At 31.7% G+C, this 21,608-nt stretch overlaps 2 protein-coding genes across 5 annotated transcripts in view; one reads left to right on the top strand and one right to left on the bottom strand.

Moving 5' to 3' along the window:
* LOC123269442 (hemicentin-2) overlaps positions 1-21,608 on the bottom strand; it is a 593,151-nt gene that overhangs the window by 223,936 nt on the left and 347,607 nt on the right. The gene's annotated exons all lie outside the window — the stretch shown is intronic.
* Positions 4,915-6,153, top strand: LOC123269443. Its single transcript, XM_044735150.1, has 2 exons — positions 4,915-5,199; positions 5,261-6,153. Exons 1-2 carry the CDS (start codon positions 5,013-5,015, stop codon positions 6,100-6,102), a joined length of 1,029 nt encoding a protein of 342 aa, XP_044591085.1. The 5' UTR covers positions 4,915-5,012; the 3' UTR covers positions 6,103-6,153.

Below are 21,608 nucleotides of genomic sequence, written 5' to 3'. Positions count from 1 at the left end.
CTTCTGTAAGGGATATAGAAATAATCTATGAACGAATTTCACGATAGCTCACTCCACAGGGGGATGCGGGGGCAGATATTAACAATGAAAATTTTTAATTTTCAAACTATAGGTCCTACAGACGACAAATTTAGTTGGAGTCTTCCATATGTGGTGCGGAAATGTTTTAAGAGCGGATTTTACAGCAACCCACCCCCAATAAAGATTGCGGGGGTGGGTGTTAAAATGTTAAATTTACAGACTCTAAATTTGGTAGGAATCTTCGTGTATAATTTTAAGTTCAGCTAAGAATGGATTTTATCAAATTCTAACCCCAAAAGGGATTGCGGGGACGTCAGCAATGAAAAACTATCATTTCCAAACAATAGTTTCTATAGACTCGAAGTTTTGTAAGAATCTTTTATTTATAATGTAGAAATCATCTCGAATAGGATCTTATGAAATTCCTCTCATATAAGAGTGCGGGGGTATTAATTGTCAAAAAATTCATATTCTTCAAATATCAGTTCCTACAGATATAAAATTTGATAAAATCTCAAGAGAAACAGGAAATTTTAGAAGTTCAGGGAAGGTTTAAACGATGAAAAACATAAATAATAAACAACAGAAAATACTAAAAACGACAATTTAGTTTTCCAATACACAATGTTCTGAGCTGAGTAATGAGGTCCGATCTCTTTGGGTCCGTTCCTAGCTGTGAAGTGAGGTCCGATCTTTTTGGTCTGTTTTGTTTTCAGAAATAAAGAAAAGTGTCAGTTAGTTGTTAAAAGAAATAAATTAATTTCAAGACAATTAATAAAATCTATCATCAGTTTGTCAGTGCGCAAGAAATTTTTTATTGTTATTGTTTCAAAATACCAAGGAGAAGACGACCTGACTTAGGTTGTCGAAGTTAATCAAATGTGGGAATCAAATCGGAGTTTCCGTGTTTCGTGCATGGGAAATTATACGTCGCGTGTTCGTGAGTCAGAATACCACCATCTTTATATATTTACGCACCGTAAGAAAAGATTAAAAATGTAGTCCATCAGAAAGCTTTAAATTAATTAAGTGTATAAATATGTTGCATTTACTGTAAATAAAAATTTTGTATTAAGTTTTGACTATACTTTTCACAAATATATGTAGATGATACGAAGTTCACCGGGTCGTCTAGTATATATATATATAAGTTTTTAACAGGGGCTGCGTTTGGGCATTTCTTGAGATATTTTGGTGTGAGACGATGTATTTGATATTCATAGAATTTTTTAACAGGAGATTTAATTGGGTACTTCCGGCCAAATTTTGAATTTTCACCGGAAATGCCTAAACTAAGCTTCTGTTAAAAAATTCGATGAAAATCAAATACATTGTCTCACACCAAAATATCTCAGGAAATGCCCAAACGCAGCCCCTGTTAAAAGCGGAAATCAAAATTCCAATTTTAAAAGGTTCTCCACGGAAGTTACATTTTGGCACACCCTAATATATATATATATATATATATATATATATATATATATATATATATATCTATATATATATAAGCGAAATACCACTCACTCATCACGAGATCTCCGAAACTATTCGTCCGATTGACTTGAAATTTAGCATAGTTACTCCATTCGTGATGTAGACGCTCACTAAGAACGGATTTTACGCAATTCCTAGCCAAAATGAATTTTTCGTCTACCATCACATATGCCCTCCCCTCCCCTCCCTCTCATTCTTCTCCTCCCCTCCCGTGCCCTATAATCTTTCCCCTTCCCTATATCTCTCTCTTTTTTTGGGAGCGAAATATCATTTTGACCCTCTAATCTATATATATATAAGCGAAATACCACTCACTCATCACGAGATCTCCGAAACTATTCGTCCGATTGACTTGAAATTTAGCATAGTTACTCCATTCGTGATGTAGACGCTCACTAAGAACGGATTTTACGCAATTCCTAGCCAAAATGAATTTTTCGTCTACCATCACATATGCCCTCCCTCCCTCCCTCTCATTCTTTCTCCTCCCTCCCGTGCCCTATAATCTTTCCCCTTCCCTATATCTCTCTCTTTTTTTGGGAGCGAAATATCATTTTGACCCTCTAATCTAAGAAACCATCAGTGGCACCCGTAAATTATCGAACTCAACCCCCCTACAACCACCCACGCTAATCAACCTTTGCCATGGTTACCATTGTCATGGTTATCGTTGCCATGGTTACCGTTGCTATGGTTACCGTTGCCGTGGTTACCGTTGCCATGGTTACCGTTACCATGGTTGCCGTTACCATGGTTACCGTTATCATGGTTACCGTTGCTATAATAACTGTCAAAATGATTGATTTTAAATTTTATCGATTGACTGTTGGGACAGTAGGAATTCATAATCATACGTTTTTAAGAAAGAATAGCTAAATCATTAATAACTGAAATAACTTATATGTATTGGAATAATCATGAAGGATGAACTCGATTATATCATAACACAGATAAATTAAACATAAATATTATCAAGTTGATATTGTTAAATGATTATACTGATTTTAATGATTAAAATTAAAATGGTAAATTGTGTCTGATGCGTCTTCTCTAAAATTTTACAACGATATCGTTAAATTATTATAAAAACGGTCGATTTAAGATAATTTCTAATAAAATGAGTAATAATAAATATATTTTTAATACCACTTAATTTGTTATGAATTTATTAATAACTAGCTGATACCCGCCCGCTTCGATAGGAATACAATAAATTTTTATGGTGTAACCTAGATGAAAAATATAAACAAAATGGTTAATTTCAAAAAGATAATGAATATAAATTTTGAATTAGAGAAAAGTGATTGTTTGTGATGACCGGTGTTAGCGAGTATTAAATATATGAGAAAAGTATTTTATTATTAACATTTTTTAAAATTAAAAAATTATTGACATTTTTAAAATTAAATAATACTATGAAGCGGAAAAGAATAGGAGTTACGGATAATTATTACGTGAATCGTTCCAACATTCACGTAACAGAATAATTGGAGGAGGAAGAGATTGAGAAAGAAATAGGAAGGACCTTCTTAATAAGAGTTTACAGAATATGCGAGAAAAATTCAGATAGCTCGGACAGGGATTCGAACCCAGAACCTTCCGGTGACATGTCGGCTACTCTACCATTTGACCTATCCGGTCTAGACTAAATGTTTAGGATAACATTATTATAATGGGAACGCATCTCACTACACAGTACGTCATGGGTGATGCGGAAATCTGTCTAATGACAGATTTACTGACTAACTGACCCATTGATTGATTGATTATTAATAATAAAATACTTTTCTCATATATTTAATACTCGCTAACACCGGTTATCATAAACAATCACTTTTCTCTAATTCAAAATTTATATTAATTATCTTTTGAAATTAATCATTTTGTTTATATTTTTCATCTAGGTTACAACATAAAATTTTATTGTATGCCCAGCGAAGCGGGTGGGTATCAGCTAGTATATATATATATATATATATATATATATATATATATATTAGGGTGGCGCAAAAAAACTGACTATTTTTTTTTTGAGTCTCGAGTGAAAAAATGTTAGTTTTTGATGTTTTAAGAGCCCTCACAAAAGGACAGCTTAAAAAAAAATTTTTAAGACGTCACTCCTAATTTTTTAAAATTTCAAAAATCAAAAACCAAAAAAAAGTAAGTTTCTGAAAGTTTCAGTTCAAAATTTAAATTTTGAAAGGTCGCTCATAATTTTTTTTTTTTTTCTTCAATTAGTCATATCGCCGACTTTAAGTGTTGGGAGTGGTACGTTGGGGTCTTTTTGGTTTGAAAAAATCTTAACCTACGCGGCAAGGTCAAATCTCAACCAAGCTGGTTTCTAAGACCAGCTTGGGATTCGAACCCACGCCTGGCAGTTGATTAAATAAAATTATTAAATTAAAAAAAAAATTATATTTTCTATGTTGTGCTTGATTTTTAGTTCATCTCGTGATGTATTTTTATCGATTATTGTACTAAGGTAAAAGCCCCAATATATGATCATGTACCAGTATATGATCACTCCATGTATTTGTATATCTATATTCACAAATATAGGTATACAAATACATGGAGTGATCATATACTGGTACATGATCATATATTGGGGCTTTTACCTTAAATAAAAAAAATAAAATGCATGGAATTTTAATTTGAATATTAAAAGTCGCTCGAAAAAATCTAAACTAATGCACAAATAAATTGAAAAAAATTATGAGTAACCTTTCAAAATTCAAATTTTGAACTAAAATTTTCAGAAACTTATTTTTTTTTAGTCTATAAAATTATACCGTAACGAGAAAAAAAATTAAAAAAAAAAAAAAATTCGATTTTTGAGGATTTTTGAAATTTTAAAAAATTTGGAGCGACATCTTAAAAATTTTTTTTTAAGCTGTCCTTTGGAGAAAGCTCATAAAACATCAAAAACTAACATTTTTTCACTCGAGACAAAAAAAAAAAATAGTCGGTTTTTTGCGCCACCCTAATACATATATATATATATATATATATATATTAGGGTGGTTCATTTCCGCAAAAAAAATTTTTTTTTGAAGTGAAACTTCTTTAGAATCGTTGTGATTTCAAACCGGATGCAACAAAAAAACGACAGGTAAGAGACACAAATACAAAAATGTGTAGGATGAAGCCAGGGGAAAGAATGAGACAGAAATATACATACAATTTGTATATTATCGGTCTCTCCTCTTTGTGCCATACTTCGTAGCGTCCCCACTCCCGTCTTCTAAGCATAGTCGCCTGTAATTTGTGAGCCAGAGCGAGAGAGCAGATGTCAGTGTGTATGTATATTGCACACTGTTTAATACGTGCTTGTATTTGAGCATTTAACGTGTGTAGTGCATGTGAAAACTACGTGAGCTTACTGTACACTGTATGCGGCTGCGTATTACAGCGTTTTAGTAAGATAGCGTGGTGTGTTATTATTTAACTGTTTGTGAGTATTTTTATATCTTGTACTAAATAATAAATTTTATAAAATGCCGAAAACTAATGCCGAAATGTGTCGTCAATATCGACGCAAAAAAAATGAAATTAAAATGAAAAAAAATTCAGCAAAAAGTTCAACAGAACGTAGTCGCGAGTTTCGTGCACGTAAAAAACAATTATTGAACAATCAAAATAGATGTTCAGATATAAGTGTCAATGTGACTGATGTAATAAATGGTAAGTGTAAATATTTTTTAATCCTGTTTTAAGTATAAACTAATATATCAATGTTTTTCAGACCGAAGAGCGTCAGTATCTACAATTGATCTACAACATGAATTTCGAAGGCTGAACTTGAATCGACTTGAGACAATTACAAATGTTTTATATGATTTCTTAAATAAAAGAAAAGGGATGTCACTGTTTACCTTTAACTGTCAAAGCTTACGAGCTCATGTACAAGATCTGCAACATGACAATATAGTGTCATCGTCAAACTTTTTAATTCTTTCGGAGACATGGATGAATAATGAAGATATTGTAGACATTCCAAATTTTAATATTGTTGTTAATTACAAAAGACCACGTACGAGGGCAGGCGGAGTAGCAATTTATCACAACGTAAATGATGGAGCCCGTGTTGTTACGCCACAAATGGATCTCAATGCACAACAGCTAGAATCATTGTCTGTTCAGCTTTCGAAAGTTGGAGAAATATGTGCCTGTGAGAGCAGAAATGACCAAGGAGATTTAATTTTGATCGTAGCAATTTACATCTTTCCCAACCAATCAATAAAATCAGTTATTGAATTTATACATGAAAATTTGATCAAATATACCCCAAAGGTATCGCGAATTCTCAAAAAGAATTATGATAAAATTCCGATGATTTTAAGTGGGGATTTTAACATAAATTTTGCATCAGATACAGCGCTTCCTTTGATTGAGTTTCTCGATACAACATTTTATTTAAAAATGTGTAACAATCGCACTCAATCAACTACAAGATCAAAAACGGTAATAGATGCAGTGTTCCAAAGATATATCAACCAAATTGAAACTAAAATATTTGTATCGTATTTTAGTTATCATAAGCCTCTTGTATCATTTGTTGAAACTGAAAATATGGAACTTGAGTAATAGATTATGTAACATATGTTAAATAAAATATAAAATATCTTTTAAAATTAATCAAAATACTTTCATTTTTGAACAATTAAACTTTGTAATTATCCTACCCTTGTTATAAATATTCATCTCATTCTTTTGTCGATTCACTGAAGTTTCACTTCTATCGTGTGTGAATCGCACACACACCTTTTTTTTTTCGGTGCTGATGCAAAATATTAATCTACATATAGAAAAAAAAATTCTTACCAAGTTTAAGCTCTTAATAATAATTTTAAGTACTTACAATAAAAATTTAAAGTTTTACCATTTAAAATGCATGTAAAAAAATTTTTTTTTTTTTAATTTCTAATGCTTACCCGGCTTTTACAATATTGCAAATCGGTTTGATGGATCTTGTGGGGAATTTCACGCTCTTTAAAATAGCTTTCGAGTTTTTCTGTGTAACTCGCACTGGTTCACCGGTAGGAGTCGTCAAAGTACAGTTTTTGAAAAAAATATATTTTTTTTTAATTTTTCGAGCAATCCGCCAAAAGTAGGAAGAAAAAAAGGACTGACTCATAAAAAAAAAGTTATCCAACCAATATTTAATGAATTTAGAGCCATTTTTATACCGGAAAACGTAAGAAATTGATAAATACTAACTCATAATGTTATTTAGATTCATTTTTTTTATTTATTACCATTATATTTCCCTACACTAAGAATTTTTTTGAAATCATTATGATTTCTCACTCATAATAAATATTAAAACACACTAATTAATAAAAAAACAACAAGAATAAAATTGTAACATAGATCTTGCAATTTTTCAACATTTCTGTCGTTTACCAAAAAAATAAAAATGAAGATTATTCAATTTATTGTAACAATATTCCAAAATTAGCAAAAAATTTAATTTTTTTCATTGTCAACTTTATTCACGCCAACTTTGTATAAGTAGAAATCATTCTTTGAAAAATTGCACCAAGCAGTCCCGAGATGGCATATTCTAACATTGCTCTAGTTAATTAGCATGATATTACCGTCTCTATTGTCTTTGTTGACAAATTTGATCCTTTATGGCATACCTAACCTCAAAATAATTTTCTCATTGTTTGTTGTATTAAGTGATTAATCCGAGAATCAATTGACGCTGATACTAAGACAGAATAAGCCAATTTTTTAATAAAATATATTCAAATTACTATTTTAATATCAATTTTTTGCTGTCACTTGTGTTTAATGGTATATATCGTATTTAAATTAGTTCTTGATATTCTTCAGTATTTATTTGATTACATTTCATTAACTTTCTAACCTAACTATTGTTCATTATGACTGAAGTAATTGGTAATAGGACATATAACTATTTAGTTGGCTTTCAAATTAAAGAATTTAATTGTTATAAATGACCTACTTATTGTGACGTTATTAATTTATTTATGTATAAACATTTGACGTTGAAATTGACTATACGTATCAGTACTACCGAAGCTATCGATGAATTAGAGGCTATGTGGGATAAAATTGGAACTCCCACGACACTGAAACAAAATAGTATTCGGAAATTTGAAAAGTTTTATGACGATTACAAAGACATTAAGAAACGAAAATCTCTTAACAATCTCTCAGACAATCAAAAGCACAAAGTGGAAAATTTCGTTAATCAATTGAACAAATTATTCGATATTGCTGATAATAGTGAAGTTGAGAATCTTCCAAGTGATTTAAAATTATTTTTAGAAGAATGTCGACAAAATGATGGCAATAAATGTTATAACGGGTATTTTCGTCCCCGTGCGTTAGCGAGGACGAAGTCCGAAATAAATAATCTGGCCTACCTACTTTACCTGTTGTTGAGCGCCAGGAGCTTTGCTCCGATCACGTCGATTTCCGGCTACTCCGGTCTGGGACTCTCTTCGTCGGGTGGCGGGCCTTAAGGGTACGACTTAATTATAGAGGAACGAGGAAAGTATTCGGGATTGCTCGCATTAATTCGCAATTAATTAAAAAAATTAATAGAGAAAATTAAATTATAAATTAATTAACAATAAATGAAAACGATTGGTTAATATTGACAAATCAAGAAGTAAACGCAAAGAAAATTAATAAAAATAATCGTCGACGCTGTCATCAATTCGCAGTTCGCAACCCGAACAAGGAAAAAGTTCAAAGTCGCCGCAATAATAACAATGAGTTAATCATAATAATCCACTTAATAATAACTCGCTAAATACCAAAAAAAAAATAATGAACCTTCGCTCAGCTAAACTAATAACCATCGAATCAGAAAAATCAATCTTCGCTCAAATTAATTAACGGCAATTAATTAACTAAATAAAACAATAAGCTTCGCTGAACTCAAGTAAATACAATTAAGTAAGATAATAAAACATAAATCGTTGCATCAATTCAGTTAATTTCAGTAAATTAACAAAACAAATTAATCTTCGCTAAATTCAGTTCATAACAATTGATTAACTCAAAGAAATAAATCGAATCGCCGGCTTTAATTAATGATGATTAATTAAAATTAATAACAACACAAAAAAAAATAAATCTCCGCTTGCTTTAATTAATAACGATTAATTAAATAAGTAAACTCGATAATCGATGCGCCAAAATTCAATTAAGAATAGCTAAATTAAATTTAAAGATTTAAATAATCTATTCGCCGAATTTAATTAAACTTTAATTATAAAATTCAATCGTCGAATTTACTCAATAATTAAATTAAATACTTAAGTAAAGAAAATTTAATAATCACTCAGTTCTCTGTCACTGAGTCTCACACAGTTCAAATTCTATTTTAAGTCCCAAACGCTCCGCTGAGAGTGGGCAACTTACGTCCGATTGCCTTTCTCGGACGCGGCAGCCGTTTCTCGGGTTCCCTCTCCGTAGGCGAACCTCTTACTCAACGTCGGTAAATCGCACGAACCCGAAGCTCGATCAATGGGTAATCGAACTCATCGATTACCCCGGGAGTACAAAATCAACCAGCGTAATTCTTATAACGAACAATAATAATAATACAACCGTAAACCCACACAAAAAAAAATATGGCGGCACCTAAATACCTCGTGGCATTATCTCTGCTGACTGACTCAACTTAGCCTTGACGTTTTTACACTATGACTCAACTAGTGTCGAGTATAATTAGTAATAAATAAATTAATTATTTAATGAACCCAATCCAACTGTTTAATTAAAAAAATTGAATCCCACGAGCTACTTCAATTGAGACAAAGCCACTCACCCTGGTCACAGCGTCGACCTGAAGTTATTCCTGGGTTGTTTCTGCCACCAAGTCGCTCTCGGCTTCCCCGTCGGACTCTTGGATAATAGATGCCTCGGCGAGGATACTTGTTGCTTCTTCGGAACACGGACACGTCGACTAACAATCACACCAAAACACGCGTCGTACTTTATGACGCTTTCGTCGAGTAACTAATTAGCAACAGCTAATTATCGTTGCACTGCCTTTATTTTTCGGCAACCCAAAATCAGCACACTACGTCGTGGCTAATTAAAATATACGTTAAATTTCAAACGCAAGAAATACTCAAGGATTTTTCCCAAAAATAACCAAAAAAAAACTAAGTATCGTTAAAACGTGTCCGCACACGGCAAGTCGAAAACTTGGAAGAAACGAAAAACAGCACATCTCGCATTCTTCGTCTCTCCCCTCTCTCCTGGGTCCGTCGTTAGCTGTGAACTCCACAGATGGTGCCGTAAGTCCAATTTTCCAATATCGACGTTTTGAATGATGTATTGGCTGGAGCATTGGCGCGCTCGACAGCTAGCTTTACACCTTCACGCATGCGTCGATTGTTCACTTCGAGTTCCGATCAGTCCGTCGTTTCGCTCGCTCTCGAGACAGCCATCCTCCCGTCGTTGATGATCTTGCAGGTTACCCACGTCGATGATCCTCGTTGTTTCTCTTCGCGGGTTCGTGGCCGACGTCGTTAGTACCGCCACAATTATTAAGTACTTAAATCTAACTTAAAGCTACTTACTTACTAAATTAAATTACGTATTATCGCATTAGATTTTGGTTTCGCGCGCAATCGAGCTTCGTTCGAGTTTCTACACGCGAGGGCGACTCGGTGGCGGCGAATCCAACCAATGGGCATAAAAAAAAATGAAAACTCAATTAAAATTTCCTTTAAAGTTAAATTCAAAAATGTAAAATTAGAGAAACAACGCCTTAACAGGTGGCGCTAAAAGCGGCCTGTTACAATGTTTACCGTTAATATCTAAGTTCAACGAAAATGCAATAGTACTTTCTGATCAATCAGTTTTGCAAGATATACAGGATGAAATACAAGATGCAAATAACAACATTGAATTTAGTAAGTGTAGAATTCTATTCACACTGATGATTGAATTGTCATTTCTGCATTCATAATAATGAATTTATCCTATTGTCATATTAAATTTCACACTTTTTGGCATTCATTTTTGCGATTTTTAGTAAATTCTGTCGTCATATCCTTAGAATATTGAAAAAGTTTAGAATTTTATTTTTGTTAAATAGACAAGTTAAAATATGACATCGGTACAGAAGATGTTATAATTAAAGATATCCTGGACGAAAAAAAAAATACTCTACTACCCTTCATCGAAGATCATCTACAGGTAAAAATATTGTACAGTTTTTTACTATTGGAAAAAATTATTGCTAAGTTGTGCTTTGTTTCTCTCACTGAGTAAACAATTTTCAAATTTTAATATTAACTACATTTCATTTTTTACAGAATCGAACTTCAAGAGATGACTATCATGAACTTTTGACGTTGAGCTACATTTTTTTAGGAGGTGCACCAAACAAAGGTATAAAATTTAGAGCTCCTGGTGCTATGCACCATGCTCGTTGGCTATCGAAAGCTATCTATAGTTTAAAAATATATATGTTCAGAGAACAATTTCACGTCAACTCTTCAGAATTGTTAGCTTTACGAGAAGTTTGCTTATTTATTGTTTTTTTTATGTTGAAGCATGGTTCATAGCAACAAGTGCTATTGAAGCTCCGTATCATGACTTAAAACTATTTCAAAATTTATTAGAGTATAAAAAAGATTACCCAAAAGTTGCAGAAGCTGCTTTAGAGAAACTTTTCAAGCATTTGTGGTACTTAAACGAGAATCTTTCAGGCTTGGCACTTTTTGATCAAAAACTATCCCGAGAAGAAAAATTAAAAATAGTTGATTCTATTAAAAACAAAAAATCGAGCAATAGTAAATATCCTTGATTTACTTTAGACAGGAAAAAGCTTGAAATAATGTCGTCTAAAAGTATAAGTGATTTTGTGATTCAAGAATCTCTCACTATTTTTGATAAGTTTAATTTGACGTGTGAATTTCTAGATATTGACCCTGATTTGTGGGAAACAGATCAAGAATACATTACTTGCTGCGAAACTTTCAAAAAACTACGTGTTGTTAATGATACTGCCGAACGATGTATTGCACCCATTGAAAAATTTAACGAGTTTGGTACATATGATGAAGATCAGAAACAATATTTATTATTAATGGTTCAACAATGTAGAAAAGACTCTCCAACGTGCGCCAAAAAACTATATTCAGCTTTAAAATCTTGACGTGTTTTCAATAACATTAGTAATTATTTGAAATTTATTAACTTGTTTTTTATAACTATTTAGATGTTTATCACATTTCAAGCATTTTATATAATAACGTAACCTTCTGTATATTTTGATTAAATTTTTGTTGCTTTTTTATAAATTCATGTGTTGTTTTTGTATTCATTATAAGTAAAAAATCATACTAATTTTAAAAAAGTTCTTAGTGTAGGGAAATATAATGGTAATAAATAGAACAAATGAATCTAAATAACATTATGAGTTAGTATTTATCAATTTCTTACGTTTTCCGGTATAAAAATGGCTCTAAATTCATTAAATATTGGTTGGATAACTTTTTTTTTATGATTCAGTCCTTTTTTTCTTCCTACTTTTGGCGGTTTGCTCGAAAAATTAAAAAAAAAATATATTTTTCTCAAAAACTGTACTTTGACGACTCCTACCGGTGAACCAGTGCGAGTTACACAAAAAAACTCTAAAGCTATTTTGAAGAGCGTGAAATTCCCCACAAGGTCCATCAAACCGATTTGCAATATTGTAAAAGCCGGGTAAGCATTAGAAATTTGAAAAAAAAAAAATTTTTTTTACATGCATTTTAAATGGTAAAACTTTAAATTTTTATTAAGAGCTTAAACTTGGTAAGAATTTTTTTTTCTATATGTAGATTAATATTTTGCATGAGCACCGAAAAAAAAAAAAATTTTGCGGAAATGAACCACCCTAATATATATATATATATATATATATATATATATGGGTCATTCCACCAAATAAGAACATTTTTACGGGGCGCCCCTCGCGGATTTTTTTTTAAATTTATGGAGGTGTTCTCTATAATAAGAAATAAATTCCCTACAAGTTTCAGCCCTTAATATGCAGCGGTTCTGGAGTTATGATTTTTTGAAATTTTGAAAAAAAATTTTTTTTAACTTTTTTATTAATTTTTCTGATGAGGAAAACTTTTTTATTAAAATCCATGAAAAATCTTATCTTGTCGGAAAAATTCTTAGCTTTTGAATGAAAACATCTATTTCATCATAAACACATCAGAAGACCCTTTGAAATCAAATTAAAGTGGAAAAATTGATTTTTCTCGGTGTGCGGTGCAAGGTACATCCAATTTGACTTTTTTTTCTGAAAGATCAGAGTTTTTTACACAAAATATATGGTTTTCACGATGTGCATATTTTTTGTTCAATCACAATTAAATTAAACGTTATATCGGCTAAGCGTTATACGATTATTCGGGATAGTAAAATAATTTTCTGTTAAATATTTAAAATTTCAAACTGCTCGTTAAAAAATTGAGTCTATACAATGCAGATGGTGCTCACAACTACGATTCCATTTTCTTATTTAGGATGTAATTTTCCAAAATTTGCGAGAAATACTGATTGGATTATGGAAACTTAATCAATTTATAAAAATTTATTGAATAAATTGATTTGTAATAATCCAACGGAATTGTGCTTCTTCAGAAGTTGTAATAGATGTCCAAACAATGAAGAAATTATTAATTACTTTCATCCATCGTTTAAAGATTTGATGAAAATGAAATCGAATTTAAAATATGGACATCAACCGATCGATGTACCATTGTAAACGTTATTTCGGATTCCGATAACTTTATTGATACCTTAGCGACGCAACTTGAGAAACTTTTAAAACATGACTTTATAGTAAAAATACAAAGTCGGTTTTTCCCTAATGCGAAATTAAATTTTAAGAGTGGTGAATTAGCGGTAGTTTTTAACTTGGTAGAAAATTGCGTTTGTTGTGCAGGAAGCTGCTCAAGGCTATCATTGGAATAATGACCAAGCTACTATATTTCAAATGGTGGTTTACTAAAACGAAAATGATACTATTAAGCATTTAGGCTTAGTTGGTATATCAGATTGCCTTTAAACATGACACAGTTTTGATTTATTTATTTCAAGAACAATTGATTTCTTTTTTAAGAGAAAAATTTACTGTTATTGAAAGGATTTTTTACTTCTCGGATGGAGCACCTCAGCAATTTAAAAATAAAAAAACATTTACTAATTTATGTTAATATTATGCTGACTTTAGAATCATCGTTGAGTGGCATTTTTTTGTGACTGCCCATGGCAAAGGACCATGCGATGGGCTTGTAGGTCCAGTAAAACGACATGCTGCTAGAGCTTCATTACAAATGGAAAATAAAAAACATATACTGGCACCACAAGATTTGAATTCCTGGGCAATCAAGAATTTTACAGGCGTTGATTTTACTTTCATAACGAATGATGATTATTTAGACAAAAAAAATGTGTTAGACGTACGATATTCTTTATCAAAAACGGTAAAGGGTACACAGACATTGCACACTTTTACCGATAAATGATGAAATTGGATATGTTCTTATTAAAACTGTATCAACATCTGAAAAAAGTTCAAAAATAAAAGTATTTTAATTATAAAGATTTTACGTTTAATTCAATTGCAATTGAACAAAAAATATGCACACCATAAAAACCATATATTTTGTGTAAAAAACTCTGATTTTTCAGAAAAAAAAAAGTCAAATTGGATGTACCTTGCACCGCACACCGAGAAAAATCAATTTTTCCACTTTAATTGGATTTCAAAGGGTCTTCTGATGTGTTTATGATAAAATGGATATTTTCATTCAAAAGCTGAGAATTTTTCCGACAAGATAAGATTTTTCGTGGATTTTAATAAAAAAGTTTTCCTCATCAGAAAAATTAATAAAAAAGTTAAAAAAAATTTTTTTTCAAAATTTCAAAAAATCATAACCCCAGAACCGCTGCATATTAAGGGCTGAAACTTGTAGGGAATTTATTTCTTATTATAGAGAACACCTCCATAAATTTTAAACATAATCCGCGAGGGTCGCGCCGTAAAAATGTTCTTATTTTGTGGAATGACCCATATATATATATATATATATATATATATATATATATATATATATGTTGTATATATATATATATATATATATATATATATATATATATATATATTAGGGTGGCGCAAAAAACCGACTATTTTTTTTTTTTTAAGTCTCGAGTGAAAAAATGTTAGTTTTTGATGTTTTAAGAGCTCTCTCCAAAGGACAGCTTAAAATATATATATATTAGGGTGTGCCAAAATGTAACTTCCGTGGAGAACCTTTTAAAATTGGAATTTTGAGTTCCGCTTTTAACAGGGGCTGCGTTTGGGCATTTCCTGAGATATTTTGGTGTGAGACGATGTATTTGATTTTTATAGAATTTTTTAACAGGAGATTTAATTGGGTACTTCCGGCCAAATTTTGAATTTTCACCGGAAATGCCCAAACTAAGCTTCTGTTAAAAAATTCTATGAAAATCAAATATATCGTCTCACACCAAAATATCTCAGAAAATGCCCAAACGCAACCCCTGTTAAAAGCGGAACTCAAAATTCTAATTTTAAAAGGTTCTTCACGGAAGTTACATTTTGGCACACCCTAATATATATATATATATATATACATACATACGATATAATCAGAATTGTCTCTTCTCTAACTTCCGTAATTCTATACGCATCTCAATAAAACGTAACATACTTATTCTCAGGACTGTTTCCGAGGTTAAGTTCTAAGATGAGCCAAATCTGTTGATTAGTTTAGAAATGAGAGCAATTCAAAAATTTTCAAAAATCGCAAAAAATTCTCATTTTTACCTTATTTCCTTGCAATAACAATGGAACGCGACATCCTATCTGATTTCTGTAAATTGCATTTGAAAGCTTATTTAATAAGCTTCAATTTGTATACCTTATTATCAGTCTAGGCCAAAAATCACCTGCTTTCTCAGACAGATTTAATGAAATTTTACTTTTGCACTCGTTTTGACGTCTTTGTTGTTTAATCAAACAGAAATTTTTTTTTTTTTTCGTATGCAACCCTAGTAGTATTTTTATTATTCACCATGAAATCTACTTCCATTTCGGCTGCCGAATGGCCTTTTTTTTAATGTGTACTAGATATTTTTCAAATTTATAAAATCTAAATTTTATAAGTATAAATATATAAGTATAATAATATAAGTATAAATATATAAAAATTTTTGTCATGGTCGTTACATGAAAACGACTCTTAAATCGAGAGCCAAATGAATGGAAGAGAGAATGAGAGGATGTATAAAGAATTCTTAGTGTAGCGAGTATCCACACATCGGTGTTAGAGTTGAGTGAGCGCAGAAACGCTAAAGGAAAATACGACTTAGAGGCGAAGCTGAGCGAAACGAATGAGGAGCTTTAAATTTCTACTTAAGGTTGGGGTCCTAAGCTAGTTTGAGATAGTTTGGCTGGCACATCAAGAGACATGTAAATTATTATTAAAACATTAAATTCCAGTCCAAGAATTTTTTAGAAAGTGGATTTGCGGTATTAAATCAAAATAACGAGTTTTAACAAAAAGCATTACTATAGTTTAATTTATGAAGAAATTTTCTTATTCAATTCCAATATGCTACTACTCATGAATTACAAGACACTTAATGGTAAAGCAAATGTTATTTTATAATTTGAGTACAAAACCAAAAATATGAACTTTTTAATAAAAAGTTGAACGCTATAACTTCCTTTAAGAAATAAATTCTTTTAATCCAATAAAAATGTTAGTTCTGTTAAAATAAGACTGTAAATTGCCGAAATTATATTTTGCAGTTTACTTGTTAAGAAATACGAAGTTGAGTTATTTTCAGATAAACATTTTATTGCATCTTCTTACTGAAGAAATCAAACTTTTATAAATATAATGAATCATTATTAATGATAAAAGGTAATAAAAAGATTCTGTAGAATTCTCGTTGTTACATTAAAAAGTGATATATTATTTAATATCAAAAATGATCTGCTAAAACATTAACTTCAATTAACGTAATCAATAAGATAGTTGATTGAAAGCAAGTGGTTAAGAGTTTTTACTGTATTTATAGTTCTTATTAGTAAGGGTTTGTAAATCGATTTTTCATAAGATGGTGTATATGGAGGGCAGAGGTTAAGAGTACACTCTCTGCGTAACAAAAAGTGTCCCCCGAATAATCTTGAATAAAGATGGTATTGCTGTACCAGAGGACCGTTTTTTAAAGAAAGTGCTAAATAAAAGCAGCTAAGACTGAGATAGTCAAATTAAAAAAGGGAAAGATAAACAAGAAGAAGACTCCGGATAAAAAAAATTATATATGAATCATATATCATTTGTATACGATAGTATATTGAGTAATTTTTTTGACGACTATTTTTTTTATTTTTTCGTCCTAAAATTTTATTGAAAATATGTCAAAGAAAATAACTCTACTCTTCATTATGGTATGTGAAATTAAATTGCTGAAACAAAAATAAATCATAATTCCTTTCCGTAAAATGGTAAAATGTGCAAATGATTTCTGGGTTAACAACTTATCGCATAGTATGAGAAGTAAGTAATGTTTGGGCGTAAGAAACTCAAAGAAGAGAAAAGTGAACAACGAACTGAATAGTTGTTGCATATATTAGCTACAACGCCATCGAACAAATGCAGGGCTGTCGGTTATAAAATTTGTTCTCTTATTCTATAATCTTCTATACAATAAAGATAAAACGCTGTTCATTGGTAAGCGCATAACTTGACAATAGTCGACAGATCGGGCTGTTTTTTCTTTGTAATATGTTCGTACGAGTCCAAATAATGTTTTTATAAACAAAAACATTTTTAAACTTGTCCGGAAAATTAAAAAATTCCGAAAAAACTACACGGAAAAAAATAAACAGCACTGATTACTTTTTTGTACAGTACTCAGTAGTGTTTTAAAAGAAATGAGGTTAAAATTCTTGGAACAGTAAATAGTGCTTCATAACAACTACTGGGTACTATCTGCAAACTACTGAGTCATGTTTGGGTTCTAAACAGTCATGTCTCGTATAGTACTCTTTACTGTTTATGAACATTTTTATAATTTCTGTACACGGAAAAAAGAAAAAAAGAAACATTTCATCATAAATAGTAATAAGTGTCACTTCAAATTAAAAACTAGACAAATTGCAATTCAAAATACCATTTTTAAAATGCAAACATTGAATGTTAATTTTCACAGCTTTAAACGTAATCTTTACATTTTACAATGTAATTCTTACAAAACCTTTAAAAATTATAATCTGAAACTGTAATTTTTTAGTTTTTTATGTGAAGTACTACGTTACGTTAGATAATGTAATTTTTCCGTTTTTTTCCGAATATGAACCCATGTAAGAAAGTATGGCGGGCCCAGGCTTGGCCCAGACCTGGCCCGACTCTGTACAACTCTGGGCCAGGCTTATAAACGAGAGTTGGCTCAGTCTTGGTTTAAGTCTGGAATGATAATGCTGGCCCAAGCCTGGTTACCAGGGTTGGGCCACAGTTAATTTTCAAGTCCGGTCCATGCTTGGTAACCAAGACTGGGCCATAGTTAGTTTTCAAGTCTGGCTCATGCCATTTGATAAAAAATGATAAAAAAAAAATTTTGCAGTGTTATTTTTTTATTTTAATTTTGATGTAGAGCTATCGCAAGTTTAGAACGTTTGACTCTTCATTTAGACCTAACTTTTACTTAGTATAGAAATAAAGTAAAAATAGCATTTGCCCTAACCGAGATTCGAACCCCAGCCGCATGCTTACCAGACCGATAACTAACCCCTACGCCGTACGACCGATAAGTTGATTCACATCTCATCATTCATATAAACTAAATCTACATGGTGACGAAGTGTGACGGTTTATTATTCATATAATTTATGTTATTTAATATTGTGTTTTGATAGAAATTAACTATTTTTTACAAATGTTTATTAGTTAAAAAAATACAAGAGTTAAGCTCTTATGTTACTTCAGACTTTGTACATTGTTCTGTATATTTTGAATATCATATTATAAATTTTACTGTTTAAAATTATCAATATAAAAAATTCAACTGTAAATTATTATATTTTAATTTTTTTAAGACCATATCAATTTCGATGATATGCAATTGTTTTGGTAAAATAATAAATTTTTAATTTCAGCTTTTGCTTATAAATATTCGTTAAACAATAAAAATGTACTGTTTAAAATTCTATTACTTAATGATAAATTAAATTTAGATTTCCCATTGAATGGCTAAGGCTGAGTTCTTTTGCCTCGGTCATCCTATGGCGAACCAGTCTTGGCCCAACGCTGCGTTCTCTTGCCTTGGCCATTCTATGGTAAACCAGCGTGGCACGTCATTTCACCCGCACGACAATTCACCCGCGACATTTTAGGGCCACTGTGTCCGGGATATTTGCAATTTTTTTTTATAAATACTTTTTTTTTATCAAATTTGAAGTAAAATTCAAAAAAATCATGAAATTGTCGCGGTGAATTGTCGCGGGTGAAATGTCATGCGGGTGATTTGTTACGTAGCCGTAAACCAGTGTTGGCTCAGGCTCGGGTAATCATTGGGTTGGCCAAGGCTGATTACTCAGTCTTGGGCCAAGCATGGGCCAATATCGGTGAGCCAAGCTTGGTTGCCTGGTACTGGGCCAGACAAAGCCCCATCATTCAACTCTGGCAGTTCCTACATGGGAAACAGTAATCATTGCTGTTTTCTCCAGGTAAGTTTCTTCTTTTACGAGATTTTTATGAATTAATGATTTTGATTAAGGATTTCAAGAATGGATATCCGTCATACATTTTTTGTTTTCTGCTTTATCTTTTTTGGGAATAAAAAAAAAAAAAAAAAAAAAAAAAAAACAACTTTCTTTATTGATAAAAGACAGTTGAAAAATTCTGACAAATCGCAAAAATTTGAATTTTGGTATGCACTTTCGATCGTACCAGATGCAAAAAACGATAGATCTAATTGATTTTTAACTTTCCGATAAGAAAATTCAAAATTTTCAAAAATTGGTTTTACCCCGTCTTTCAAAAATCGAGTTCTCATCAGATCTCGACGTTTTGAGGTCCTAAGAAGGTTCCCTGAATGTTTTCGCGATGATGTCCGTACGTCTGTGTGTATTAGGGTGTGTCATTTTAACGTTGGGGGGAAGATTTGTTTATAATTTAACTAAATTTTTATGGTTTTTCATTTTCAGATAATTTCCGGCCGAGTTACAGTGAACACCGCAAATTGTTTTTCTTTCAAGACGTCCTGGGGGAAGCTCTGTCACGGGCTAATGGTTTAATATTTTTGCATGAAAAATTTACAGAACATAGTTAAAACTATGCTCAATAATGTATAGAAGGTTTGAATAAAATTGCTCAATCGATATTTGAGATAAAAAATCACAAAAAAAGTGTTTTTAACTTCCCGCTAAAAATCTCAGATTTTCAAAAATCGGGAAGTTATTGTTTTCACCCCGTTTTGCAAAAATCGAGTTTTCATCAGATCTCGACGTTTGAAGGTCACAGGAAGCTTCCCTGACTATCCCCGCGAGGTTGTCACTATGTCTGTATGTATGTGTGTGTGTGTGTGTGTGTGTGTGTGTGTGTGTGTGTGTGTGTGTGTGTGTGTGTGTGTGTGTGTGTGTGTGTGTGTGTGTGTGTGTGTGTGTGTGTGTGTAAGTATGTGAATCACTTATAACTTTTGAACGGTTGAACCGATTTCATCGCGGTTGGTGCCATTCGAAAGGGCTTCGCCAAACTTAAATTTCCTGAGAATTTGAACCGATTCGGACCGATAGATTTTGAGAAATTTTGAAAAATCTCAAAAAAAATTAGAAAAAAATCATTTTTGAAAGTGGTTTTTTTGGAATATCTTTTAAACGGCTCGATCGATCAATTTCAAAAACTAATCAGCTCTTAACGTCAAAAAACCACGCCGATCGGCGCTAATCCGGTCAAAATCGGTTGATTCGTTCGAGAGATAGCGTGAACGAAATAAAACCGAAAAAAACCGAAAAAACTGTTTTTTTCACATAACTTCGTCATTTCTTCTCGGATCGTTTTTGATGATATAAAATTATTTCAGAGGTTAAAAAACCGCGTCGATTGCCGTCGAAAACGTGGAAATCGGTTGATTAGTTCGAGAGATATCCTCGACGAAATATTTGGAAATAAGGATTTTTTCAACATAACTTCGACATTTTTTGGAATAACTTTCAAACAGCTCTACCGATCGATTCCAAAAACTAATCAGCTCTTAACATCATAAAACCACGTCGATTGCCACCAAGCTGGTCAAAATCGGTTGATTCGTTCGAGAGATATCGTGAACGAAAGAAAATCGAAAAGTGTTTTTTCAGAGTTACTCCGAAATTTCTAGTTTGACCAATTGAAACTTAGAAATTATTTATAAGGCTTAAAAAACTACGTAGAATGCCGCCAACCGCGTAAAAATCGGTTCATTCATTCAAAAGTTATTGCGGTATGAACATTCAAAAAATAGTGTTCCATGAAACTTCTATCAGACTTTTGAGCTCAAAGAGCTCAAAAGCATAGAAAAGGTATCTTTTTGAGCTCGGAGAGCTTAAAACAACACACAGATTGTACTTTTGAGCTCGAAGAGCTCAAAAAAGCGGCCAGGTATTAACGGAATTAGCGGGAAGTTGCAGGGATGGCCTTTAGGGTCAACCGTTTTCCTAATTTTTTTTTTACGCTGAAACCCTTACCCCTCCCTTAAGGCGATATTTTTTTTTTACTGATATACCAGGAAATTTGGTAGTTTATAAAAAATAAAAAATTATGCTGCTGTGCTAAAGGGTTTAAGTCCAATAGCAGCTTAGCTCATCAAAAAATTCGATTTCCCATTTAAATAACACAGGAAATATTTTTTTTTTGCTTCAAGTGGATTTTTCGTTGTTCAAAAAATTTTTTTTCAACAAACCTTCTTATGATTTTTGTAGGAAATTAAATTTTCTACAAAATTATTTCTTTGGTCAAAGACTGTAGAACCACTAGTTTCGAAGTTATAGCCCGTCGAACGGTAACATTTAAAAAAATACCCAT

This window comes from Cotesia glomerata, linkage group LG7, assembly GCF_020080835.1.
Source record: "Cotesia glomerata isolate CgM1 linkage group LG7, MPM_Cglom_v2.3, whole genome shotgun sequence".
Lineage (NCBI taxonomy): Eukaryota > Metazoa > Arthropoda > Insecta > Hymenoptera > Braconidae > Cotesia > Cotesia glomerata.
This window is presented reverse-complemented; position numbering and strand designations above follow the sequence as displayed.

Coding starts and splice junctions, on each gene's coding strand:
- LOC123269443 (XM_044735150.1), top strand. CDS start 5,013: ATGCCGAAAACTAATGCCGAAATGTGTCGTCAATATCGACGCAAAAAA. Junction 5,200..5,260: donor TGTGACTGATGTAATAAATG/GTAAGTGTAAAT, acceptor AATGTTTTTCAG/ACCGAAGAGCGTCAGTATCT.